This window comes from Tachypleus tridentatus, chromosome 6 (assembly GCF_004210375.1).
Source record: "Tachypleus tridentatus isolate NWPU-2018 chromosome 6, ASM421037v1, whole genome shotgun sequence".
Lineage (NCBI taxonomy): Eukaryota > Metazoa > Arthropoda > Merostomata > Xiphosura > Limulidae > Tachypleus > Tachypleus tridentatus.
Window position 1 is genome coordinate 79,254,675 of NC_134830.1, and position 22,705 is coordinate 79,277,379.

General features: G+C 32.1%; 1 protein-coding gene across 7 annotated transcripts in view; it reads right to left on the reverse strand.

The window, feature by feature from the left end:
• The window catches only part of LOC143252877 (uncharacterized), an 88,567-nt gene that overhangs the window by 60,186 nt on the left and 5,676 nt on the right, over positions 1-22,705 (reverse strand). For all 7 annotated transcript variants that reach the window (XM_076505679.1, XM_076505681.1, XM_076505677.1 and 4 more), the window contains 7 exons: positions 15,813-15,899; positions 14,583-14,692; positions 10,810-11,064; positions 9,760-9,852; positions 2,399-2,486; positions 1,870-2,003; positions 119-178 (listed from right to left, as the gene is read on the reverse strand). In XM_076505679.1, coding sequence (XP_076361794.1) covers positions 119-178; positions 1,870-2,003; positions 2,399-2,486; positions 9,760-9,852; positions 10,810-11,064; positions 14,583-14,692; positions 15,813-15,899 — 827 coding nt within the window. The remainder of the gene's footprint in view (positions 1-118; positions 179-1,869; positions 2,004-2,398; positions 2,487-9,759; positions 9,853-10,809; positions 11,065-14,582; positions 14,693-15,812; positions 15,900-22,705) is intronic.

Here is a 22,705-nt window from a genome sequence, read left to right on the forward strand (position 1 = left end):
AACAGATATTAAAACATATTTAGGAATATAATTAATATAATTTGAACATAAAATACTAAACAGCATACAATACTCACAAACACAATGTATAAAATTAGCATTTCAAAACTTTTCTCACCTTTGCTGGCCAGAAAGGATAGCCTTTTAATTTGGCATATATTAGAGTGTGAGAAATTCTCTAAAAATAATAACAATAACAATTAGTCCAGTGCAGTAAATATTCAGAATACATGTTCAAAATACTTACTAAGTACTACTGAGTAGTCCTTTTTACAGAATTTTACAGATCAAGTATTTTAGTACCACTCTGACACTTCTTGTAATGTTGCTGGACTAAAAGTATTTGCATAAAATAAAAATTTCAGAAGATCATTTATAATATTTTTCTACAAAAACAATGAATTGATTTACTTATCATTTTTAATTAAACAACTTTATTACATAAGCTTTTCAATTTAAAAATGGGTAATTAAATACCCATTCTTATAAACAAATATTTCATCAGAAAACTAAGTCCACATTTCACTATATTCATCAGTTACAGTGCTTAAATACAACTCTGATATAATCCACAGTTCCTCTTAACTTTGTACTATTAACCCTTTCATTACAGTCGTGGTGTAATATACACAAGTTCATCTACATATTTGCACATGCTGAATACTTGCACCATATCTTTTGACATATTATGTAAATCTTCACAAAATTTGGTAGACTTTTAGTAAGGATTACAAGTATTTTGCATACAAAAATCAGAATTTTTAATGAAATATTTTTATTAAGGATTTGTGAAACTGTTTGTTTCATTACTAGTATGAGTGCAAAATTATTTCATGTTATGATTAAAAAACTATTCTTTGTCCCAAAACTCTCAAATATTATTTTTGTAATCTCTAAAACACCCTAAATGCATTTCAAATATTTGTTTTCAGTAAGACTTTTCATTTTATTTCCTATACTCTAACTATGTGAAGTCTGTCACTTGATCAACCTCATAAACATGACAAAAAAATTAGGAAATAAATAAAATTGTTTTTTTTTCGTGCTAGAATGACTGCATATTATAACACAGTGGTTCCCAACCAGGGGTGTGAGATAACATTTGTTTTGGCCACCTTCACCTTTATTCTTAAATAAATAATTACTGTGAGGGGTGCAAGAACATAATAAAATTTTTTAGGGATGAGAGGCATAAAAAAGGTTGGGAGCCACTGTTATAACATAAAAATACAATGTTTATTCTAAGTAGCTTAAGTCTCATAACACTATATATTTATACATATATTTATTATTTTTTATTATTCTGACCTTCCAGTCATGCCTAGCTAACATTACATAACTTGCATTAATGCAGTGCACACGCACTCGTGCTACACATCTAGTAATGTAAGACTGACCCATAGTATTTCCTATCTTGGCTTTGTTTTACTGGTCTATTACTTTGAAAAATAGTCACATTTCAATTTCTATACATTATATATATGTATATAGATTATTACTATTCAGAAATAAATTATTAAACTTATTTTTCTTAAAACAATAGATCAAGAAGTAAAAAAAAGTATTTATCTCTTCTTGCTATAACCTTTGTATTCAGTTCCTGCTGGACACAGGTTGCTAAGCCTTTTAAAGTTTCACACATGGAGGATATAAATCAATTTTTTGTTTCATATATATATTCTTTTATACAGTTGACTAAGCAAAAAAATCATAAAAATATGCTTACACAAAGGAGGAGGGTTGGTTAGTATCAGCTTTGTACGGAACACAGAATTAACACAATTGAAAATTATAATAATACTGAAAGTCTTATAATAGTATTTTTATTTCTTAAATTATGAAATTTTTGAAATGTAGGAAGAAACTTACACAGGGTTCCACAAACCAATCATCTTTCGAAGAATAGGAATGGCTGTAACAGTCAGGACATATTTCTATTTCTCTTATTTCTTTTTTAACTTGTTTAACAACAGACTTGGCATTAACAGTGAGAGGATGATAAACTGTAATAATTTCAAAAATCAAGACTTACAATTAATTTTTGCAGTTGTTATCTTAAATAAACATAACAATTCTACAGCACTAAAAAAATTTATATAAATGTTTTAATAACTTTGGCATAATGATTTTTCTGCAAGAAATAAAGTAAAATATACATTATGTAAACAATGTAAATATTTTGTATAGAATACCAGTTTTGTAATTATATGTTAATTTCATGACAATATGAATTAAAATTATTTTCTTTCCATTTTATGAAGACAGTATGATATTAAGATGAAAGTTATACAATATAAAACTTCATATTTTAAAATCAACAACAAATGGATCTTTGCTATTATTGTAAGAAAAACAGTCTCCACAAGGACAGAATCTGCAAGTCATTAAAATAACTTACAACCATTGAAGATGATGCTGTTATGTACAAGCCATTTAGCATCAGCTAAAAAAGATTCAGTAGATTTGTATGATTTATCCTTCACTTTCTGGAAAAAACCAAAAATGTACATAATTAAAGATATTACGAAGAAAATGTGTTAGATTAAAGAGCTACTAACAAACTTTGCTCTTTTTAACACAACATACCAGTCTCAACCACTCTAAATCCATCTTCTATCAGCAAAACTATTTAATATTTGGAAAATTGTGTAGTTATGGGTTTTAGGTATTTCAACAATATTATACAAGTCCGAGTTCAAATATATATAGCTCTGTTATAGCTTAAACTACTATAAAAAATTAGAATATCCAGAAAAACAAACATAAAAAAATGAATGTCTCTAAGTACTTTCTACATGTAAAGAAGAATTCATTAAACAATAAAATGAAAATATTTTACTATCACACATTTAGTCATGTGTTAATATGTCTTTATATAGTGTCATAATAATTACCTTTGTGTTATAACAAAGCTACTTTAGGAAGGTGACATAAGAAAAAAGAGTAATTACAATTTTATTATGTATTATTTGAAGAAAACATTAATAAGAGTAAACATTCAGTTTGATAATGTTGCTGTTGTTCAGATTAAATCTGATTTTGTTATTTAAAATTATATGTCTACATTTTTATGAGATATCTTTTAGAAATAACTTAAAACACCCTATATGAAAATATAAATTTTTAAATAAAATCTGGAATAACAAAAAAAAAACAAATTACACATGTAAAGTTGCATTTTTCTATTTCCTTGCCAAAGCACACTGTTGAAGACTTGCAAAAGACACATTTTTGTTTTCTGGGTAATATTTAAAGCAAACATTCTTTTATCAGTTAATTATAAACTACATCAAGAACATTCTAAATGAAATATAATACATAACTCTAGCCAAAGCAAAAAAAGTATACAAATATTTGTAGTATTAACAAATAGTTCAGATTTTGATTTTTATAACATCTCTATTTTAATAACTTTTTAATGTTTCTTCAATATTATTCATATTACCTCTGTATTATATATATGTATGTATAAAGAAATAGCTCTAATATTATTAGTTACATTAATTTGATAATGCCTGTGATTATAATATCCAAATATGTTGGGGATAATACACCTACCAGAAAAATCCAAACACTGATGTTAAATTAGCCATCTACATTGGAAAATCATTTACAGGTATAGAGCTAAGTTTGTACACCAACAATGTCTTAACACTTATTGTTTTTCAGTGTCTGCAGCCAGTTGTGGGAAGGCACTTACTTTAGTTTTTAAAATAGAAGTGGAACTCCCTCAAAATTTCTACTATGTGAAACTCCCAACATGTGTCCTTATAAAAAGATATTAAATGAATTAATTGATTGATTTAGTGTTTTATGGCACAAAGCAGCTAGGCTATCTGCGCCAAACGTCCGGTTAAAAGGTAAAAATAAATTAAATGTAGTAAAATACATAAAAGGAAATGAAGGTAAAACAAAACATCATTGAAAAACAGAAAAAGCATAAAATCAATGTTGACACCTAGTCTACAGTGTTAAGAGAGAAAGCAGAGTAAGAGAGGTAGTAAAAAAATTTCTCTAGCAAAATGGTAATGATTGTAACCTGCCAGGAAAATAACAGGTAAGTATAAGAACCACCATCAGTCACCTGAAGTTGGCCTTTCAAGTCCTGATTCCAGGTTATGTTGTCATAACAGTCATTATCAAAAGGTAAAATAAGAAAAGTGTTAAAAGACATATAGCAAAATCATAATAAAAATTAGCCAAATGTCCTATAAAAAGGTGAAAGTAAATGTAGTAAAAGGTGTAAAAGGAAACAAAGGTATAAACAAAACAGCAATTAAAACACAGAAAATGGAATAAAACCAATGTTGACATCCAGTCTACAAAGTTGTAAAGGACTTCCTGTAGCAGAATGGTAATGGTCATAACCCGCCAGGAAGACTAACAGGTAAGTACAAGAACCACCGTCAGTCACCTGAAGTTGATCTTTCCAGTCCTGGTTCCGGGTTATGTATCATTATGACCAGTACTAAAACGTAAAGTAATAAAAGTGTTAAATGATATGCAGCAAAAGTGTACTAACAACTCGCCAGGACGACTAACAGGTAGTTCAAACAGATAGTTCAAACAGCAGCGTTAGTCACCTGAAGTTGGCCTTTCCAATCCTGGTTTCGAGTTATTTGACATTACGTCCATTTTCTAATTTCAAATCGAACTGGATGTACTTTGATTCTTAAAAGGGAATCATATTAAAAAAGGTCTAATGTAAAAATTAAAAAACTTAAATAACACAAAAAAGATTAATAGCTTTTAAAAAACTAAAAAGATTTCTAAGGTGGACAGTGTCACCATCGGCAATAACACTGTCTAACTAGATAAACCTTGGGACAGAATATGTTTAACATGGCGCCGTCGTTGAGAGTCATAACGACGGGAAGAAAGTAAAATCTGGCTAATTGCGACCTGAATGTTACACAGGCTACACACTGGTGCATCATTTCCAGATAAAAGAAAACGATGAGTTAAAAAACTGTGACCAATGCGTAGTCTAGTTAGAACAACTTCCTCCTACCGAACCTTATGGAAGCTAGACGGCCAAAGCCCAATATAGGGTTTTATTTTAAAAAGCTTGTTGTCATGTTGCTCATTCCAAGTGGACTGCCAGCTGACATGGAGCCGAGCCTTGAATCCAGGACCATAGTCCATGTACAGAATAGCCACAGTGGTGATAGTGCCAGAGCAGATAGATTTAGCTGCCATGTCTCCAAGTGCATTTCCGCGAACCACGTGGCATGGTATCCAGAACAACTGGATAGAAGTAGATGTTAATGAGAAATGAGCCAGTCGGTTTTGAATATCAGCGAGAACAGGGTGTGAGCCAATGTGAAGTAACTCCAAAGCCAGCAGAGAACTAAGGGAATCAGTAGAAATAGTGCAGTTGGAGTACTGCTCAGCTTCAATATGATACAGGGCAAGAGATATGGTGTACAGTTCAGCAGTGAACACAGAAGCTGTAGAGGGAATTCTGCGTGCAACCACCGAACCGCAACAAACCATGGCAGAGCCCATAGAGTCACCTGATTTTGAACCATCCGTATAAATTGGAAGAGAAAGGATGTTCGAAAGATGTTCAGTAAATAAAAGACAATACTTCCAATCGGGGGTATCTGCCTTTTTCAAATGACTTAAAGAAAGGTCACATTTGGGGGCTGTAATAAGCCATGGGGGGATGGGCTGAAGAGTGGATTCTGCAATGTTTTCCAAGGACAGACCCAATTCATCCAATTGCACCTGGATGCAAAGACCAAAAGAAGCAATGGCAGATCGTCTGTTTTGAAAAAGTAAGGCCCACTGAGGAAGGAAAACACAACCCCAAGTGGGATGCTTTGGTAAGGAGCGAAGTTTCGAAGAATACAGTAAAGACAATTGCAAATGGCGAAAGTGCAGAGAAGGTTTGTGAGATTCCACATATAAGCTCTGAACTGGGGAGGTGCAGAAAGCCCCAGACATCAGCTACCTCTTGGCCATCAGAGAGTAAGATGGAGAGGGGGACAGAATTGTAGTGCCCACTGACCTTTTGAATCCTGTCCCATATGACCTTGCAACTGGTAGTAGAAGATATGCTAGTTGTGAACTTAATCCAAGATTCCTTCTGGCTTTGACATCTTACCCACCGAGTACGTGCACAGGCTCGTTAGAAAGCGATGCGGTTAGAAAGTGTGGGATGTCTATGGAAAGTATTCCAGGCCCATTTTTGAGCCTTCCGTGCCATGTGGCAAGCAGGATTCCACCACGGACAAGGATATCTTGGAAAACGTGTCGAGGTTTTAGGAATACACTGAGCAGCTGCTTGTATAATACAGTCAGTTACCACTGTGCTGCCACACAGCTGATTGATGGCTAATTCACAATGGCAGGATCGAGTTCTGCGAGAGCAGTGAAAGTGGACCAGTCTGCCTGATCGAACTTCCACCGGGGCACGCGGGTAGAGTGACATCAACCACGGCCAGTCTCTCTCCAAAGTATGGGAAAATGATCACTGCCTAGTGGATTATTGTCAACCCTCCATGAAAAATGGGAAAATAATGAAGGTGAGCAAACTGAAAATCAATAGCGGTAAAGGACTGACTAAGTGCATGAAAATAAGTGGAAGAACCAGTATTGAAAAGAGAAAGATTGTGATCAGAGAGCATACGCTCTACAGAGTGACCCCTCCTATCAATAACAACACTTCCCCAGATGAGATTATGTCCTTTAAAGTCCCCCCGGATTAGAAATGAAGACGGCAACTGTTCAACAAGAGCATCGAGACCTAATTGATCATATGTCTCTCCAGGGAACAAGTAGAAAGAACAAACAGTGATGATATTACTCAAGGAAACACAGATGGCTACAGCCTCCAAAGGTGTGTTGAGTCACAAAGACAGGGTGAGCACATATTGATCAACCAATAGTGCCACCCCTCCATGTACTCGTCCATTACACAGCCTGTCATTTCTGTACAGAGAAAACTGCCGAATTGTGACTGTATCAGCAGGTTTTAGAAATGTTTGTTGTAAGGAAAGACATACAGGATGGTAGGAAGCAATCAGTGTTTTGATATCATCCAGATTAAAACAAACCTCGACAGTTCCATTGTATCAAGGTGACCATTTTTAATGACGGGTAGGCGAAGTGGCTGGAGAACCCTTCTGTTTATGACCACGTCTTTTTTCCTTGCTGTCCTTATTCGGAGGAGGTCTATCAACCTCCATGGATACTGCCCTGGGTCGATTGGGCAGGTCTTTGTTGTTGGAAGGGGATTCCAGTGACTGAGGACACAAAGGAATGATTGTTTTGCATCGTGGGGTTGGAGAAAAAGATGTATCAGCAGAAATGCCTGTATTTGAAACCGAAGGATGTGGATCTTGAGATTTATTGGACTGTATGGGAGGAAAAGAGATGGGTGTGGAAGTCGATTCATCAACCTATTTAACCATGGAGGTCAAAAGGCTTTTCATTTGTTTTGAAAACGATTCTCTTGAAGGTACAGAGAGATCTGTCTGCACTCCCACTGTAGTTGTGGAACGAAGTGCAGCAGCATATGTCCGAGATGGAGTGGCAGATAGCAATTTCCGAGCCTCAGGATAAATAATGTTATGGGTTGTTTTCAAATGCTGCACCTCTTTTTCCTCCAACCATTTTGAGCAAGAAGAAAGTAAAAGTGTGGGAACCATTGCAGTTGACACAATGGGGGACCGTGAGACACTCATAGGCATCGTGGTCCTTGCCACCACAACGAGCACATGTCAGGGAACCACGACAGGAGGTCTTTGAGTGACAGAACCTCTGACATTGGAAACATCAAAGAGGGTTTGGAATGTACGGCCATACCCTGCAAATTAGATAACCTGCCTTGATGGTGACAGGTGCACGTGGTGATGTAAATGTCGAAACGAGGATATTTGTCGGCAGTATAACTCCGTCTTTGCGAGTGGAGATGCGCCTCACTGCAGAAACTCCTTGAGTGGAGACCGACGAGAATCTCTGACTCTGGGACGTTCTTCAAATCCCTCTCAACAATAACTCCTCATGATGAATTCAAGGTAGCATGAGGGGTAACCTTAATAGGTACATCCCCAATTGCCTTTGAATTCAAGAGGAGTTCACTGTGGTGGGTTGTGGATGTTTCAACCAATATGTCTCCAGATCAAAGCTTCTTTACTGACTTTGGAGAGCCAGCAAGTCCCTCTAGTCCCTTCTGAATAAAAAAGGGGGACATTTGCCCTAAAGGTTTTCCAGAAAGAGAATGTAATATAAGAAAATGGGGTACAGGTGTTACAGATGTTGAAGATTGCTGCTCAGAGTCTTCAAGACGTGGTCGTTTACCTATTGACTGTTTTTCACTATTTTATTTAAATTTTTTGTTGGAGGATCCATTGGAAAAAAGGAAAATTTCGGTACCCACTGACCCCACCCACCATGGAGCCCTACGAGGGGACACACTTCAATGTCATGCAAGGACATTGCAGCAACGCCAGGGTTTCTTGAACACTATACCCAAACACCAGCATGAGACACAATGTCCACAACACCCGTTGAGAACTTCCAACACTGGTACTTGGTTGACTCTAACCCAAGTGGACCAGCCGACTAACCCAAGGGGGGCCACCCAAAGGCTGCCCATCTACAGGAATTCAAGGCCAAAGTGGTGTGTTAGGGTTGGACCCCTCAACCACCAGGATCCTCTCCTCCTCTTCACGAGTCGCCACACACGGCAAACACGTGGGTGGATGTTTAGATCTCAGAGGAGATAAACTGAAAGAACAGAACCTTCCCTGGGAGGTCCCCTAACCACGTACAGGAATCCACACCGAGGGAATACTAAATGAAACTAAACGATCTTAGATGAACAACAAAACCCTACTTTAATAGTTCTTACCTACCAAACCTCCTCCCTTTCTCTAAGATTTATTTGATAGTAATGACATTTGTGCTAATTATTTAAATTTATATATCAATTTGTAGAAGGCAGAATGAGGTTGACTATTTTTGACACAATAAGGAATTTAATTTTCCCATCCATGGTCCACCCATCCTTAATAGTGTTATTCCACGTATAATATTAAAAGTCATTATTATATCTCTGTTAAAAAGGTTTTTTTAATAACTTGTAACAATCATAATACTTTTATGGATGATATTTTAGTATTCACAAATAAGCTGAATAATAATAGATTTAAGAGACTGGTAAACAACTAAATTACTTACATTTTTTTGTAACAAATATAAAAATATTTAAAAAATAAACTTATGAATATGGAAAATACCATGTGGAGACATTACATGTCACTAGTCACTAAGATTTATAAATACGTAACTTTAAAAATATAATTTTATTCAGTATACAGGGTGGAAAAACTAACTTCAAGTAGCTGGGCTTATATCAACTTTTCTGTGCTGAAGGAGTTACAATTTAGTGATATTTAGTACAAAGTGGTCCCATGGTTGATCAATTTGACCAAGCCCACAGTAAGAGAATTAATTTCATGTTTATTTCAGGTGTATTGTATTCTATTCAGAGTGTTCTTCATATAGTTTGTTACCAATAGAAGCCTTGTTCCCAGCTTATAGGAGAATTTGTCAAACATTTCCAAGAAAATAAAAATGAATTATTTCTGAAATTCTACTTTATGTGTGTTTATGTACTGTTGGAAACTTGTCTGTGTTTCAGTTACATGTGTACCCACACACACTTTTGCTACTGCAAATAAAACTAATTAAAAGTAAGACCTCAAAACTTAAAACTTTCAATATGTGGCTTTTGGCTGACACACTTACTTTGTCAAGCACACTTAAATCCATGGGCTGAACAATATATTGATAATAATCTGGAAATTCCTGACGGGAAACTGGATGCAAGAAAGGCTGCATCTATAAATAATTGAAAAGTTTTGAATAAATTTTAGCTAATACAGTTCCATTCCACAAACACTTAAATTACGCACCAAAAAGTACACAATAATCATAAAATCATTACCTTTATAAAAAAAACAAAAAACATCAAGAAACAATGAAGTTTACACAAGATTCACAAAAAATAACTGCCAAAAAATATAATTACTGTAATTAGAGCGAGCTGATAAACTCAATATTATAGATTACAAATTAGCATCAATTACATGGATTAGTGACACATAAAATGATGAATTTATTAATATTAGTATTAAATCAATTAAAGTCACATAATCAGCAAGTGTTTCTGTTTATTACAGTTTTCCATTATTCCAACTAATTAGTAATCCAAACAATTAATTAAATAACCTACTAAATGACATTAGGATATCTAATCATTATTTTTGATTATTCCAACTATCCAATAATTGAACCATAGCAATTATGATTTTTAATTACTCTTTCCAATTAATTCAAGTTTAAATAAATTAATGTCAATGTCTCACAAAATTAACTAATCAAAATTATAGTTTCCAATTATTACCATTCTTTGACTATTTCAATTATCCAAGTTAACTAAATATTGCCATTACGTGTGTTAAACACAGAGCTGAACAATGGGCTATATGAGTTCTGACCATTGCATATAATAAAACAATTTTAAAACTTACCAAATAACAAATTCCATAAATCACACAGTTTTAAATGTAATACATCTGGATTTATTTTAACCAAACTTATGCAAACTTCTTCATGGTAACTTCTCAACATCTTTACATTAATTAACAAAAGAAGATAAGACAGAAGAAAAATCATCTGTATTGAAATAATATGACACTTATGCAGCACCTACCAACATGCATTTATTGTGCATGCTTTAAAATACATTTAAAAGTACAGAAAGAAAAAGAATCCAACAAATAGATGATCACATACAGCAACATTTTTTATCCTTTGCATTACATGTTTCAGCAAACCACAAAACTCTGGGATGGTCAAAAGCTTCAGTGCAGGAGAGCATGAGTCAGTGTCTTCAGAAATCCTTATGGTCTGACATTCTGGGCAGACCCAATTGTCTGATATTTCTCGTTGTGGTACGCACTGAATGTGATATCCTCTGGGACAGATGTGACAATTGGCAACAACTTTATCCCGATGACATATCCAACAAAAAGTATCCTTCTTTAATTCCTATGATTATTGAAAAATTAAATTTATTAGTGAAACTAAACTTTGTAATTTAAATAAAATTACCAACAGAAAGATCTACCAATTGCTCAAAAAAAATATTATTAAACATAAATCTTATGGAATCATACAATTTAGTCCAAAAACAAAATTTAAAATTTATCTAATAATTTATTGTAGTGCATCCTTTCAGTTGAACAAGAAAAATAATTTTATAACTGAGTTTCTGAATTTGTCATTGTGAAATTAGTTTTGAATTTATATATACTGACATTTTAAAATAATATGAGGGTATACTTCTTACTACATAAAATATACACTTTCCAATAAACACTGTATATGTACTTTATAAAATTTATAAAGTTGAGCACTGATACCTACCATTCAAGATTCAAGCATTTAATGAGAATAATTTAAAATAAAATGAATTTTAAATATCAAGTTAACAATACTTAATGATTGATAATTTTGTAAATACTTAAATGTCAATGAATACAACATTTTTACATATCCATCTTTACATGTAATTCATGTAAATTATAATTCACATGTATAGTAATGGAATTTTCTTTCTTCCTTTACAAAAATTTATCTTTTGAAATTTCTTTGAAAGAAATCACTTAATAATCATGTTTATTTTCAGTTCACAATTTTTCCAAAATTTAAGAACTAGTTTTACACTACATATTTGGTTTTACCCATTTCCATGTCTATTACCTGAATTTATTGTTCAAAACTAAAATACCTTCTTATGTGAAATAGAACTTTGCAATTTAACTGAATATCTATGGACAATATTACATGATTGTTGTCACTTAAATTAACCAATTAATCAAAATCATGTTCACAATGATTAACAAAAATTTAGTGCTTCTAATTTTCATTCTTTTTCATTATTCCAACAAGAGATTAACCAAAATTCCAATGATACTGAATGTCACCAGAAATAGTTTATTCAATATTATTAAATTATCTTGACAATCAATTAATTGAAATTTCAATTACTTCAATTGTCACAAAAATAATCAACTGATCAGAATTAGGGTTTTCAATTATTCCAACTATCTACATAATCAAAAGATTCCACCAAATTTGCTTGCCCTATCTTTGTTAATTTACTACACATTACTGCAAATTTTAGTGTGCTACATTAAAATTTTATTAAAAACTTTTTTGTTTATGTTATACTGATTAATAGGGCAGTTAGCTAATAACCCATATTTTAATAGTACACAAGTTTTTATTTCTTAATTATATAATGAAATATTTTTAAAAATCCTGAACTTCCTCTAGTGTTATACAGTAATATTTTCTCTATTTTATTCACCACCTCATCAAAATGTATGAAATTAAAAGCAAGTTGCTCGCTATATCTTCACTGCTCAAACAAACCATAATCTTTATAGTCTTCAATTTTGTTTCATTATTGTTAATGGCAGACTCTTCCTGCTATACCCACCTGTTACATCCTCTTTTTCGCATTCTCTCATGTTTAATTATACATTACATATAATAAATCCAACAAAGAGTCAGTCTTCATTTATCAAATGTTGTATTGTATAATGCTCCATTCTGAACAGATAACAGTCAGTTTCACTCAGAATACAAGCAATGTTCCAGTGAGAAACTTAATGACTAGCTTCAATGAATTTGTAATAGTTCCTGTCACATAGTTAGAATACGAGAAAAACTGTGAGAGGTAGGGAAAATTATCTACATTATGCAAGTTATTAGTCTATGTTTTCGGGTATATTATTTGATTACATAAAAATTATTTAGTGAATTACTAAAATTACTTCAAAAAAGTAAACTTAAATGTCCTTGACAATCAATGGCAAGAAAAAAACGTTTGGGCAAATACTTCACTTCTTATTTTTCATGTTTATTCTTTATTTATAACTATAAAAGTTACTCAAATGTAAAAACAAGGATCTCTTTAGGTTAGTTGAGATCAGACTAGGTAAAATAAATAATAATAAAAATGTTTCAAAACGAACAAGGCACATGCAAAAGAACACAGGTAATATTACGGAATAGAGTAATGTGAGCTGCAATTGCGCCAAGTGATTGACAACTTGTAATGGCAACGATAGCAGTAGAAATGGTTCAAAGAGTAATTCAAGTAATAATATTTAATTATATATAGTGAATATCTACTTAAGATAAATGAATATACTTTCATGTTACAATTTGAAGTTATTCTAGAAAAAAAAATGTAATTTAGATTTCTTTAGATTTTTTTCTTGGTGGTTATGAGGTCAGTTAAACTGACTAAGCCAGTGTTGTTGGAGTTAAGGCAAAAACTACAATAGATATCTGTCCATGTGATTAATACTCAACTACAAGGTAGACAAATGGCTGGCAGCACACACTTCTAACTTTTATGTTTTTTTTCTTGTACATAATGTGGCTTGAGAAACACTTGACTGATCAATTACTCAAGAGTCATTTATCAACAGGGGTGTAATTAATTAAAAAATACCACTATTAACTCAGCAATAAGATGAAATATCATTTCAACACAGAAAAATATATTAAAATGCAATTATCATATGTAACAAAACCATAATTTTATAATCCAAGATTTTCATTGACAGATAAAAAATTACTGCTACCAAAAAACACTAGTTTTTTTGTTACAATATAAACAGCACAACTATTATATAAAAATCTATACAAATGAAAACATTCAACAAAATCAAATTTATTCAACTACATATCAAAAATAAAACTAACAGAAAAAGAAATGATGCATCAAGTTCAACAAATTAGCAAAATATAATCAACTGATATTTTATTTACATTTTTCTCTTTATGCTACCTTAAAAGCAGCATTGTTAAAATTGATCAAGTCACAAAAATTGACAAATTGTTTGGAAGAAAAAATAGAACTCCAATGTATTCCAATTAAAGCCAGTTTCTACAGTATGAAAACATACAAAACATCTATTAGATGACCTTTATATGTTTACTTGAAAAGTTTAAATATATAGTGTTGATAACTTTTGTGTGAAATATCACTAAATCTAGTAAAATTCTGTTAACAACTGAAAAATAAATTATTTATTTATGTTTTGAAACTTTTTACTTTATTCAACTTATATCATTTGAAAAGTTTAACAATACAAAATATTTTACACTAAACTGACTGCAGAAAAAATCAACAGGTGAATGGAAAAGAATTGAAATAAATATACTTGTTTATTAACAGCTAATTTTAAGTGTGAGAATAAAGTCAGCAATAAGAAAATTCTAAAAATAAATTGGATGCATCTTACAAGCTATTCTTACAACATAACTTTAAAGATATGCCATAAAACTGCCACAACAATGTAAATATTCATAGCTCGTATACAGAACTGATAATAAGCTTTTCATAATACAAGTTGCTTTACCTGCTAAAGAACATTGACCACATAAAATTATTTATTTTTAGGAAAGACAAAGGCCACTATAATTATAGTATAGCATGAAAGCACTAAGCAAACTATTATATTAAAAATAATAATATGAGAGCTTACACTTTTTGTCGTCTTTCCTGGTGTATTTGTCTTTCTTACTGTTTGTTTTTGAGAAGTTACACTTCCTTCTTCAATTTCAGCTTCTTCTTTCACTGACTGTAAGTTTGGACCTAAATACAAAAATATCTATTTTCTTACATAAACCTTTCATAACCATATGCAGAGAAAATATAACAGCTCTAAAAACTAAGTTGACACATATCCTACAGTACCTCTGAAATTTTTCAAAATATCAAAATTTTTATTACTGTTTTTTTTTAACTAATTAAGTTATCATGGATTTATTCTTATAAGCAAAATTATTATAAAAGCTGGCAATGTAACACTACTTGCACTGTAGCTCAGCATTACAAATAGTTGAAAATAATGTTGAGATCACAAAACAAAGAATATGCATGGCTTGACGATAACTGTTGAATCCTCTTTTCCAATCAAACAAGTGTATGTTACATTACACTTGCACAAAAACGGACATACAGACCTCCAAAGATTTTAATGGAAATTTAAATTTTTATTAAAGTTGTGAATAATTATGTAAGTCATCATTATACTGATTTATTACAACAAAAATGAGCTTTTGAACTGTTAATTCTATAGGATATATTGCCTGATATAAGTTGTGGGTATCTCTGAAAAGCTTTTAAATTTTAAAAATGTCATGCATACCATGTCATTCTTGGTGCGTATCAATCTATCACTCTTTTCTTCCCTAACTATGAAATCTCTCCAAGTTTTTATCATATTTCTTCTTTATGTTTAATCACATTCCAATTCAAATTTCTTATGGAAATTTGCCAACTGTAATTTTAATTTTAAAAATTAAAACAAGACAGGAAACTTGTGAAAGCAATTTGAGTTGCATCTAATACAAGTGAGCATGCATCACCTAATGTAGGTAATAAAACATCAATAAAGTTGCTGGAGATTGCCAGAGTTAAACATTATGCAGATAAATCAGAAAGAATACAGTTTTCAAAGAAAAATGTACATGGACAGAAGTTAACCTGAATACATCTAATGTGAGTAATTAATAAAAATTTAGAAAAACTGAATAATCTGAATGATGGTTATACTGGTAAAAACCAATCTGGAAACCATTAATGTCAAGCTCTGATATGATATTTCAAACATAATAATAATAATAAAAATTACTCATTCAGGTTACACATATGATGTAGATTCCAGCTTATGCAAATTATCAAATAGTTTACAACAAGAGCTAGGACTTACTTGTTGATTCATGTCTTGGAAGCTGAACATTTCCTGCTGAAGCCATGGTTAAGAAAGCTTTTGTCTTGGCTGCAAAATCTGGATTTTCTGAAATAGGTTAATTACACTGAATTTAAAATAAACTGAAATAAATGAAAACAACAGAAGATATGTGCACTGTTAAAAGTAAAATACTTTTTAATGATATATTTCAAACATTAACAAATACATATTAAACATAAGCTAATGATTTATTATGATTTAAGTCATTTTATGTCAGGCTTATTACTTTTAACATCAATGAAATTAATCATAAAAGACTCAAGAATTTTGGCATTCAAATCAATCACAGCTTTGTTAGAACATTAACCCACTCATGTCATAAGTTCAAACCTTACTCGTTTTAAGCACCATATTTTTTCACAGAAATATTTGGATTTCATAAGCAAACAATCATAAGCCCATGTGAAGAATAAAAATATTTTTAAAACAAAGAAAGGTTTTATATTTTGCTTTCTGATCATGAATAAATAAATAATAATTAGTATTTTAGTCATATACAATACCTTTAACAATCTACTTTATCACTACACTTCCTAGAAACTTAAAAATAGTGTTCTTGCTAGATACTAAACAGTCAACAGTACTTTGGTCAAACAGTGTATTATACATTTAAAAAACAAACTTGTTAGTTTCACATGATGATGGAGTACAAAATAAATAATGAGTAGGATAGAAGAATGGATCATGTAATAAATCTCTATTATTATTCATACTATAATTATCTCTGTCTAGTGTCCTTATTTCTTTTTCTATAGATCCATATATTTTTATAAACAGTTTGAAATTAGAAGCTACCAATACTATTTACATATGCCTCAAAAGCTTGTACAAGATGCATTGGCAAGATATGATTTTGAAAACCTACAGTTTTTCCTTGAAAAGCTCTTTAAACAAAAGAAAGTAATATTCATCTATATACTACTTACATCATCATTAACCTTAATAGTAATCAGCTTCCTACCAGAAGCATATTTGAAACTGCTACAACCATTTAGGGTAATTAAAGATATTAGCTTCATACATACACTTAATAATTTGAGAAGTTATCCTGACTAAGACTACTGAATAATGATGCAAGGCACTTCACAATAAGAACAATGAAAACAGCCTTGACAGCATGGTTTGAAACTAGATATACTAGAAGACAAAACAATCTTAATTTAGCCTATGCTAATTTGTTGTATCATAACTTTAAAGTACCAGTTTTACAAAAAGTACTGAAGTAAAATTTGAGGGAAAAAGTTCTGACATTGCAAATTTTACAATCAAAATTGACATTGTACTGACTGTAAGAAAATATGGTAGAAATAACAAATATGGTTCCCCACAATTAACATCATCATCTGATGAAGTATGAATTATAAGAAAAAAAACAAATTTTCCCAGGTTTAAAAAGATGCAAAACTACAATTGTTAGTCAAAATATCTTTTCTCTTATCAAGAGAAATTTAAGCTTAAATTTAGATTCACTGAGAATTGCTTACAACCTAAAACAATTAGATCTATTAGCAGCTTGATGGAATCAGACACATTTGTGGTTTCTGTGATTGCTACAAATTGATGGAGTGGTTATAGACTCCAGCCTTGCTTATGACCTTGCTAGCCTTTCTTTTTGTGTTGACATAAAAAATGTTTTAACGTTTATCAAATTCCTTTAAAAACCACGACTGAAAAGTTTTAAAGGCAAATTAAAACAGCCACAAATGAATTCCTATTTCCTATTACCGATAACAGTTTTATGTTATATTTTTATGTTATACTGTTCCTGATAAATGATATGAAAATATTAATGTTTGATCACCAAACCCCTTTAACATCCAGCCAAACAGACTAGTACTAAATACCCAGTAAAACTCTAACATATTCTTGTATTCAAGTCATTTAAGGTAAAACATTCCTTACCTCAAAACTTATTTCCAATAGATACCTCTCTTTACACAATAGCTATTCCTTGGATGACTGCCTTTCTGATTTTGTACATGCTACTAGTTTTGAGCTATCTATCATATAACACACATTATCATGTGAACTGTGCTAGAGCATAATGTAATTATCATATGACAATATCCTTCATATCCATTTGATTCCCATAAGTACTTACACTTGAAATCAACTTTATTCTTAGTCAAGGCAAGATAAATGTGCACTGATAGAGGGGTGGAAAAGTAATGAAAATTTTAATTTCTGAAATGGCATACCTACCTCTCTGCAAACAGTAGTTAGAATCTTACACTGATGTGGTAGAGGGGCTTGGACAGTTGCAAAATCCTAGATAAGCTACCTTAGGAGAAGGCAAATTAAGAGGAACATCCATAAAGCATCACACACCATAGAGGAAAGCTTAATACTCATAGGAGACTGCATACATCCCAAGGAGATTATACTCTTCATCCAGATAGAAATATGAAAGAAGAAATGTAATTAAATCTAATGTGTCACAAAGATGAGTAAAAAAATGCATGACCACCCAAACATTTGCACAAAATAGGTAGTTGGACACGAAGTTTAGTGCAGCTAGGGCAATAATCAGATTGTACAATGTGGTATGCATTCTATTGTGCAAACCTTACATACAGAAACAGAGAAGCTTCCTCCCTGTAATGTGAATTTAATGCTGCCCCATCTGACTGGCCAAAACACTGTCATATTATTTTATATAAGATGACCTGCAAAACACCGACATGGACATCCCTGTCATACTTTCACTCCATTGTACTGACATTCTCAGACTCTCTCAGAAGGGACTGCAAAACTTGTAGCTGAAAACTGGGAAGGGCAACAGTCTTCCATGGTCCACCTGAAGACCAGAAGAGAGAGAGTTCAAACTGGTAACACATAGAAGATCAGACCTGATCACCACAAAGTCTTTTACTGAGGAAATTGCACTGGATTACTGTGAAACCTAATTTAAAAAGAAGGCTTGCTTGAGCTAGAGAAGTAGGCAAAACACTCCACTGGCACTGACTTACTCCATGTTAATCTATGGAAGGCATACTCTGGAAAAGATAATTAAGTATGTATATATGCCCTCATAATGATTTTGTGAAAAACCTCATCTCAACAGTGGGCACTTTAGGAGCAAGAGCAGATGAGTTTAATACTTTCCATTTATTTGGCTCAAGGCAAGTTTAGGGAAGTAGGTAAGCCCTGTGAGACAACACCAGCTACGAGGTGGGTTCCAAAAAGTGAATGAAAAAAAGAGTCTAAATACGTACAGGTAAAGAAATAAAAAATAGCATTTACCTGTTAGACAGGGTGATTAAACTGAAAAATATTGACTGGAAGGAAGCAATATCCTAAGGAAGATGAAACTTTCAGATTATAGAGATCATTGGAAACAAAGGTACTGAACACAGTCCACATTCCAGCATGGAAGATCTCTTCCAAGGATTGTTGAAAGTCCTAAGACAGAGAAAAAGTGGCAAATTCGATATGATGAAACAAAATATAGCCCATGATCATTTCTACCAAGGGAGGAACTGATGATCCAGATCACCCAGTAAATCCACCCAGTAAGTGCAAATTGCAAAGGATCCTTGGAAAAAAAAGGGATCAATGGTAAGAATAAATTACATTATGTAACAAACTTTTTACTCTTTCTTGTTCCTGGGCAAAAAGTGTTATTTCCCAATTGCTTATGCCTAAAGTAAATGGAAAAGACCTATTTTTCTCTTCAATTTTTGCTTCTGTGACCTGGATAATGAAATTTTTATATTTACCCATTTTCCAGAACATTCCAAGTAGATTCAGTGCTGAGTAGCTGACAGAGAATTTTCTCAAACTTTCTAGAATGTTGTAAAACATACAATAATTTTCAAGAACCTCTTAGAATTTTCTAGAACTTTTCACAGTGATACATATACAGGGGCTCACCACTTCAGTCTAGTTCTAGCTGTCTGAGTGAACACATAAACATATTTAATTTTATCAGAGATTGCATTAAGAAGCTGCAAGCATTCTCCAGACACATTCTGCTAAGTATGTGGCCAATTTATCAAGACAAGAGCCAAAAAGTACTCTCTGACAGCATCTGCTAAAATGTGTAAAGCCTACAAGACATATTTCAGCATGCCTGTTGGAGATCAAGACAAACCCTGGGCACCTCATTTTACCTGCTAGCACTGCAAAAAAAAAAACTCTAGAAGGTAAGACAGACAATTTTTGTTTGCTTGAATAGTAAGGTTTTATATTATAGAAATTTTAGACCTTTTCAACTTTAAATTTTTTTCTTTAAATTGCCAATAGCATAGAAAAAATATCACAAAATATTTTGCATGAACCTTTTTCACATTAGTTGTGGATGAAATAAATTATTCTTCAAAATAATTTTATTTTGCTCTTTTGGCCGATGGTACAGAGGGGAAAAGAGAGCCATGGAGTTCAGGAACAAAATTTATGTTACATATTGTTATTCAGGAATTTCAAAATGGAGATATATGTGTGTCAAGTAATACCTGACTGCTGAACTGGACACAAAAGGCATTCAGTATCAGTATGACTGTATGGGACCAAAACCAACAGAAAATTTACAGGATGAAAGGTACGATCTCCCTTCTCACCAATCAGAAATCATGTTTGTTGAGCCACAACTAACTTTAAGGTAACGTCTTGGAATTATGCACATTCATAAATAGCGTGACTGTAAAATAACAAAAGCAAAACATTCCGTAGCTGCACAACAGGTTAGTTATTCTGAAAATATTTGTATATAACTGTTTAACACTTTCAACTTATTGTGACATCTCTGACAATGACATGGGCAATTTAAACATTAGACAAAAAAAAATATTTGAAAGTATTGGGGCATTCCATATTTCCAATTGCTTTGTTATTATGCACTCTTTGGTGACCTCCCCAAACAATGAACTAATATGAAGTGTGGTAGTAACAGGGAGCCACATAGTATATTGTCCCAAGAACTTTGTAGGAAAAATTCAAGTAAATCTGCAGCAATCACACAGTATGTATTAGCTCTGTACAAAAGGTGATGTTATTGACTGTTTGCTAATGTATGGTCCATATGATTTCTGATATGTGGAGTACTGTTTTTGAACCATTAGTTTGGTCTATAAACTTGCATAAATAAATGAGAAACAGGGATATTTTTAAGTGATATTTTATACTGTAATGAATAATGTTTCGTGTTTAAAAAAACAACAAGAAAGAGTACAGGGTTGTGATGTGAATAAAATGGTATGGTTGATTTTATCTGTAACTTTTCAGGAAGGGGTTTTCATGATTGGAAAATCTGACAAATTCTACTGAGTAAAACACTACGTAATATTATGTAATAACTTTAAATGAACACAAAATAATGAATTAAAAACATTTTTCAATCTACTTCATCATTTAATTTCACCAATCATAGAAAGACCAGCCAAGAACTGCTCTCATCCCTGGAGTTAAATAGAAGCTACCTAACATATATGGCCTCTTTGATTTACACTGTCTGAACCAACTAGCTCTGCTGCGAAAGAGAGAAAATTCAGCATAACAAAGACAATCAAGACCAATTTGAGATCTTGTATGGGAGGTAACAGGATAACTGATCAGCTTCTGGTCGTGCTACACTCAATAAATGACTTTAATCCCATAAAAGCTATCCATCTTTGAAACTCAAGATCACTTTGCACAAGGTAACCATATGTTAGCATGCTCCGTATTGAAAAGCAGGTGAAGAAAGAGTGATAAAGAAGGGAATGAATAAAAATACCAAGAACTGGATGTTGGGGTATCATCAGACGTTGACACCACTACATATTAAGATTTTCTTTCATTATTTATTTTTTATTAGGAAAGGACATTAATTCAACTCTTAACCTACAAATTCAAATTCATAAAAAACTAATTAACAACTGTTTCAGAATACTAAAGAGCTGTTACTGTAAAGTTAGTTGTAAAGTAAATTGTATACACTTTCTTTTTCTCCATCAGAAGTGTTTGACATTTTATTAATAGTGATATAGAGATTTCTTTATTTATTTATTTTGACTAGGAAAGAATTGAAAGTGGAACAAAAGAACAGATGTATAATTTTATTTCATTTTATTTAGTTTGATCATTAAATGGCGTTACTTTAAAGGGGAACAAAAAATTACTATACCATGTTTTAAAGTGCAATTAAATATATGAAATAAAAATTATTTAAGTGGTTGGAAAAAATTAAATGGTTCGACTTGTGTGTTATTCACAATAAAATAAATTGAGATATGCTGAAATCTTTGGTTTCCTTTCTATTTAACAAACACATGCAAGTTAATTCAGTGATTTTTCTGAGTACCTCCATTACACAGTACATTTTACAATAAGCCATAGGATTGGCCTTTAAAAGTGCATGTTTTGGGAGCCAAACAAGCTCCCTAAAAAACAAAAGTTAAATGTTTAGAAATAAATACAGTGAGAAATGGAATAATAAATCTCACAAAAATAAAAAATGAATTGGCATACACTGAATATAGAAATAGTCAAAAAGACAGCAACTAAGATATTAATGATAATTAAATAAAACACAAAAGTCATACAAAATCTTTTAAAGTTGAAAAACAAAATTAAACATATCTATTAATGGTAGTGCCAAGTTTAATAATGAAGTTAATTTTGAGTGCAAGTGCCTATAAGGATCTACTAAATGTGGAGGATGCATCAGTCTTCTGTTAGTGGAAGGCTACTGCCACATGGTGATTACTTCACATATTAGCACATGTCACATCAAACCTGTGATTTAGATGAGAGATATTTCAAGGCTTGTATGTACAAGATCTTAATGGAAGGCTTGTGAGAAATAGTTACTTTGTGAAGAAAAAAAAAGGATGGTTTGGAAACCTTTTTAAAATTTTATGACTGATACCATT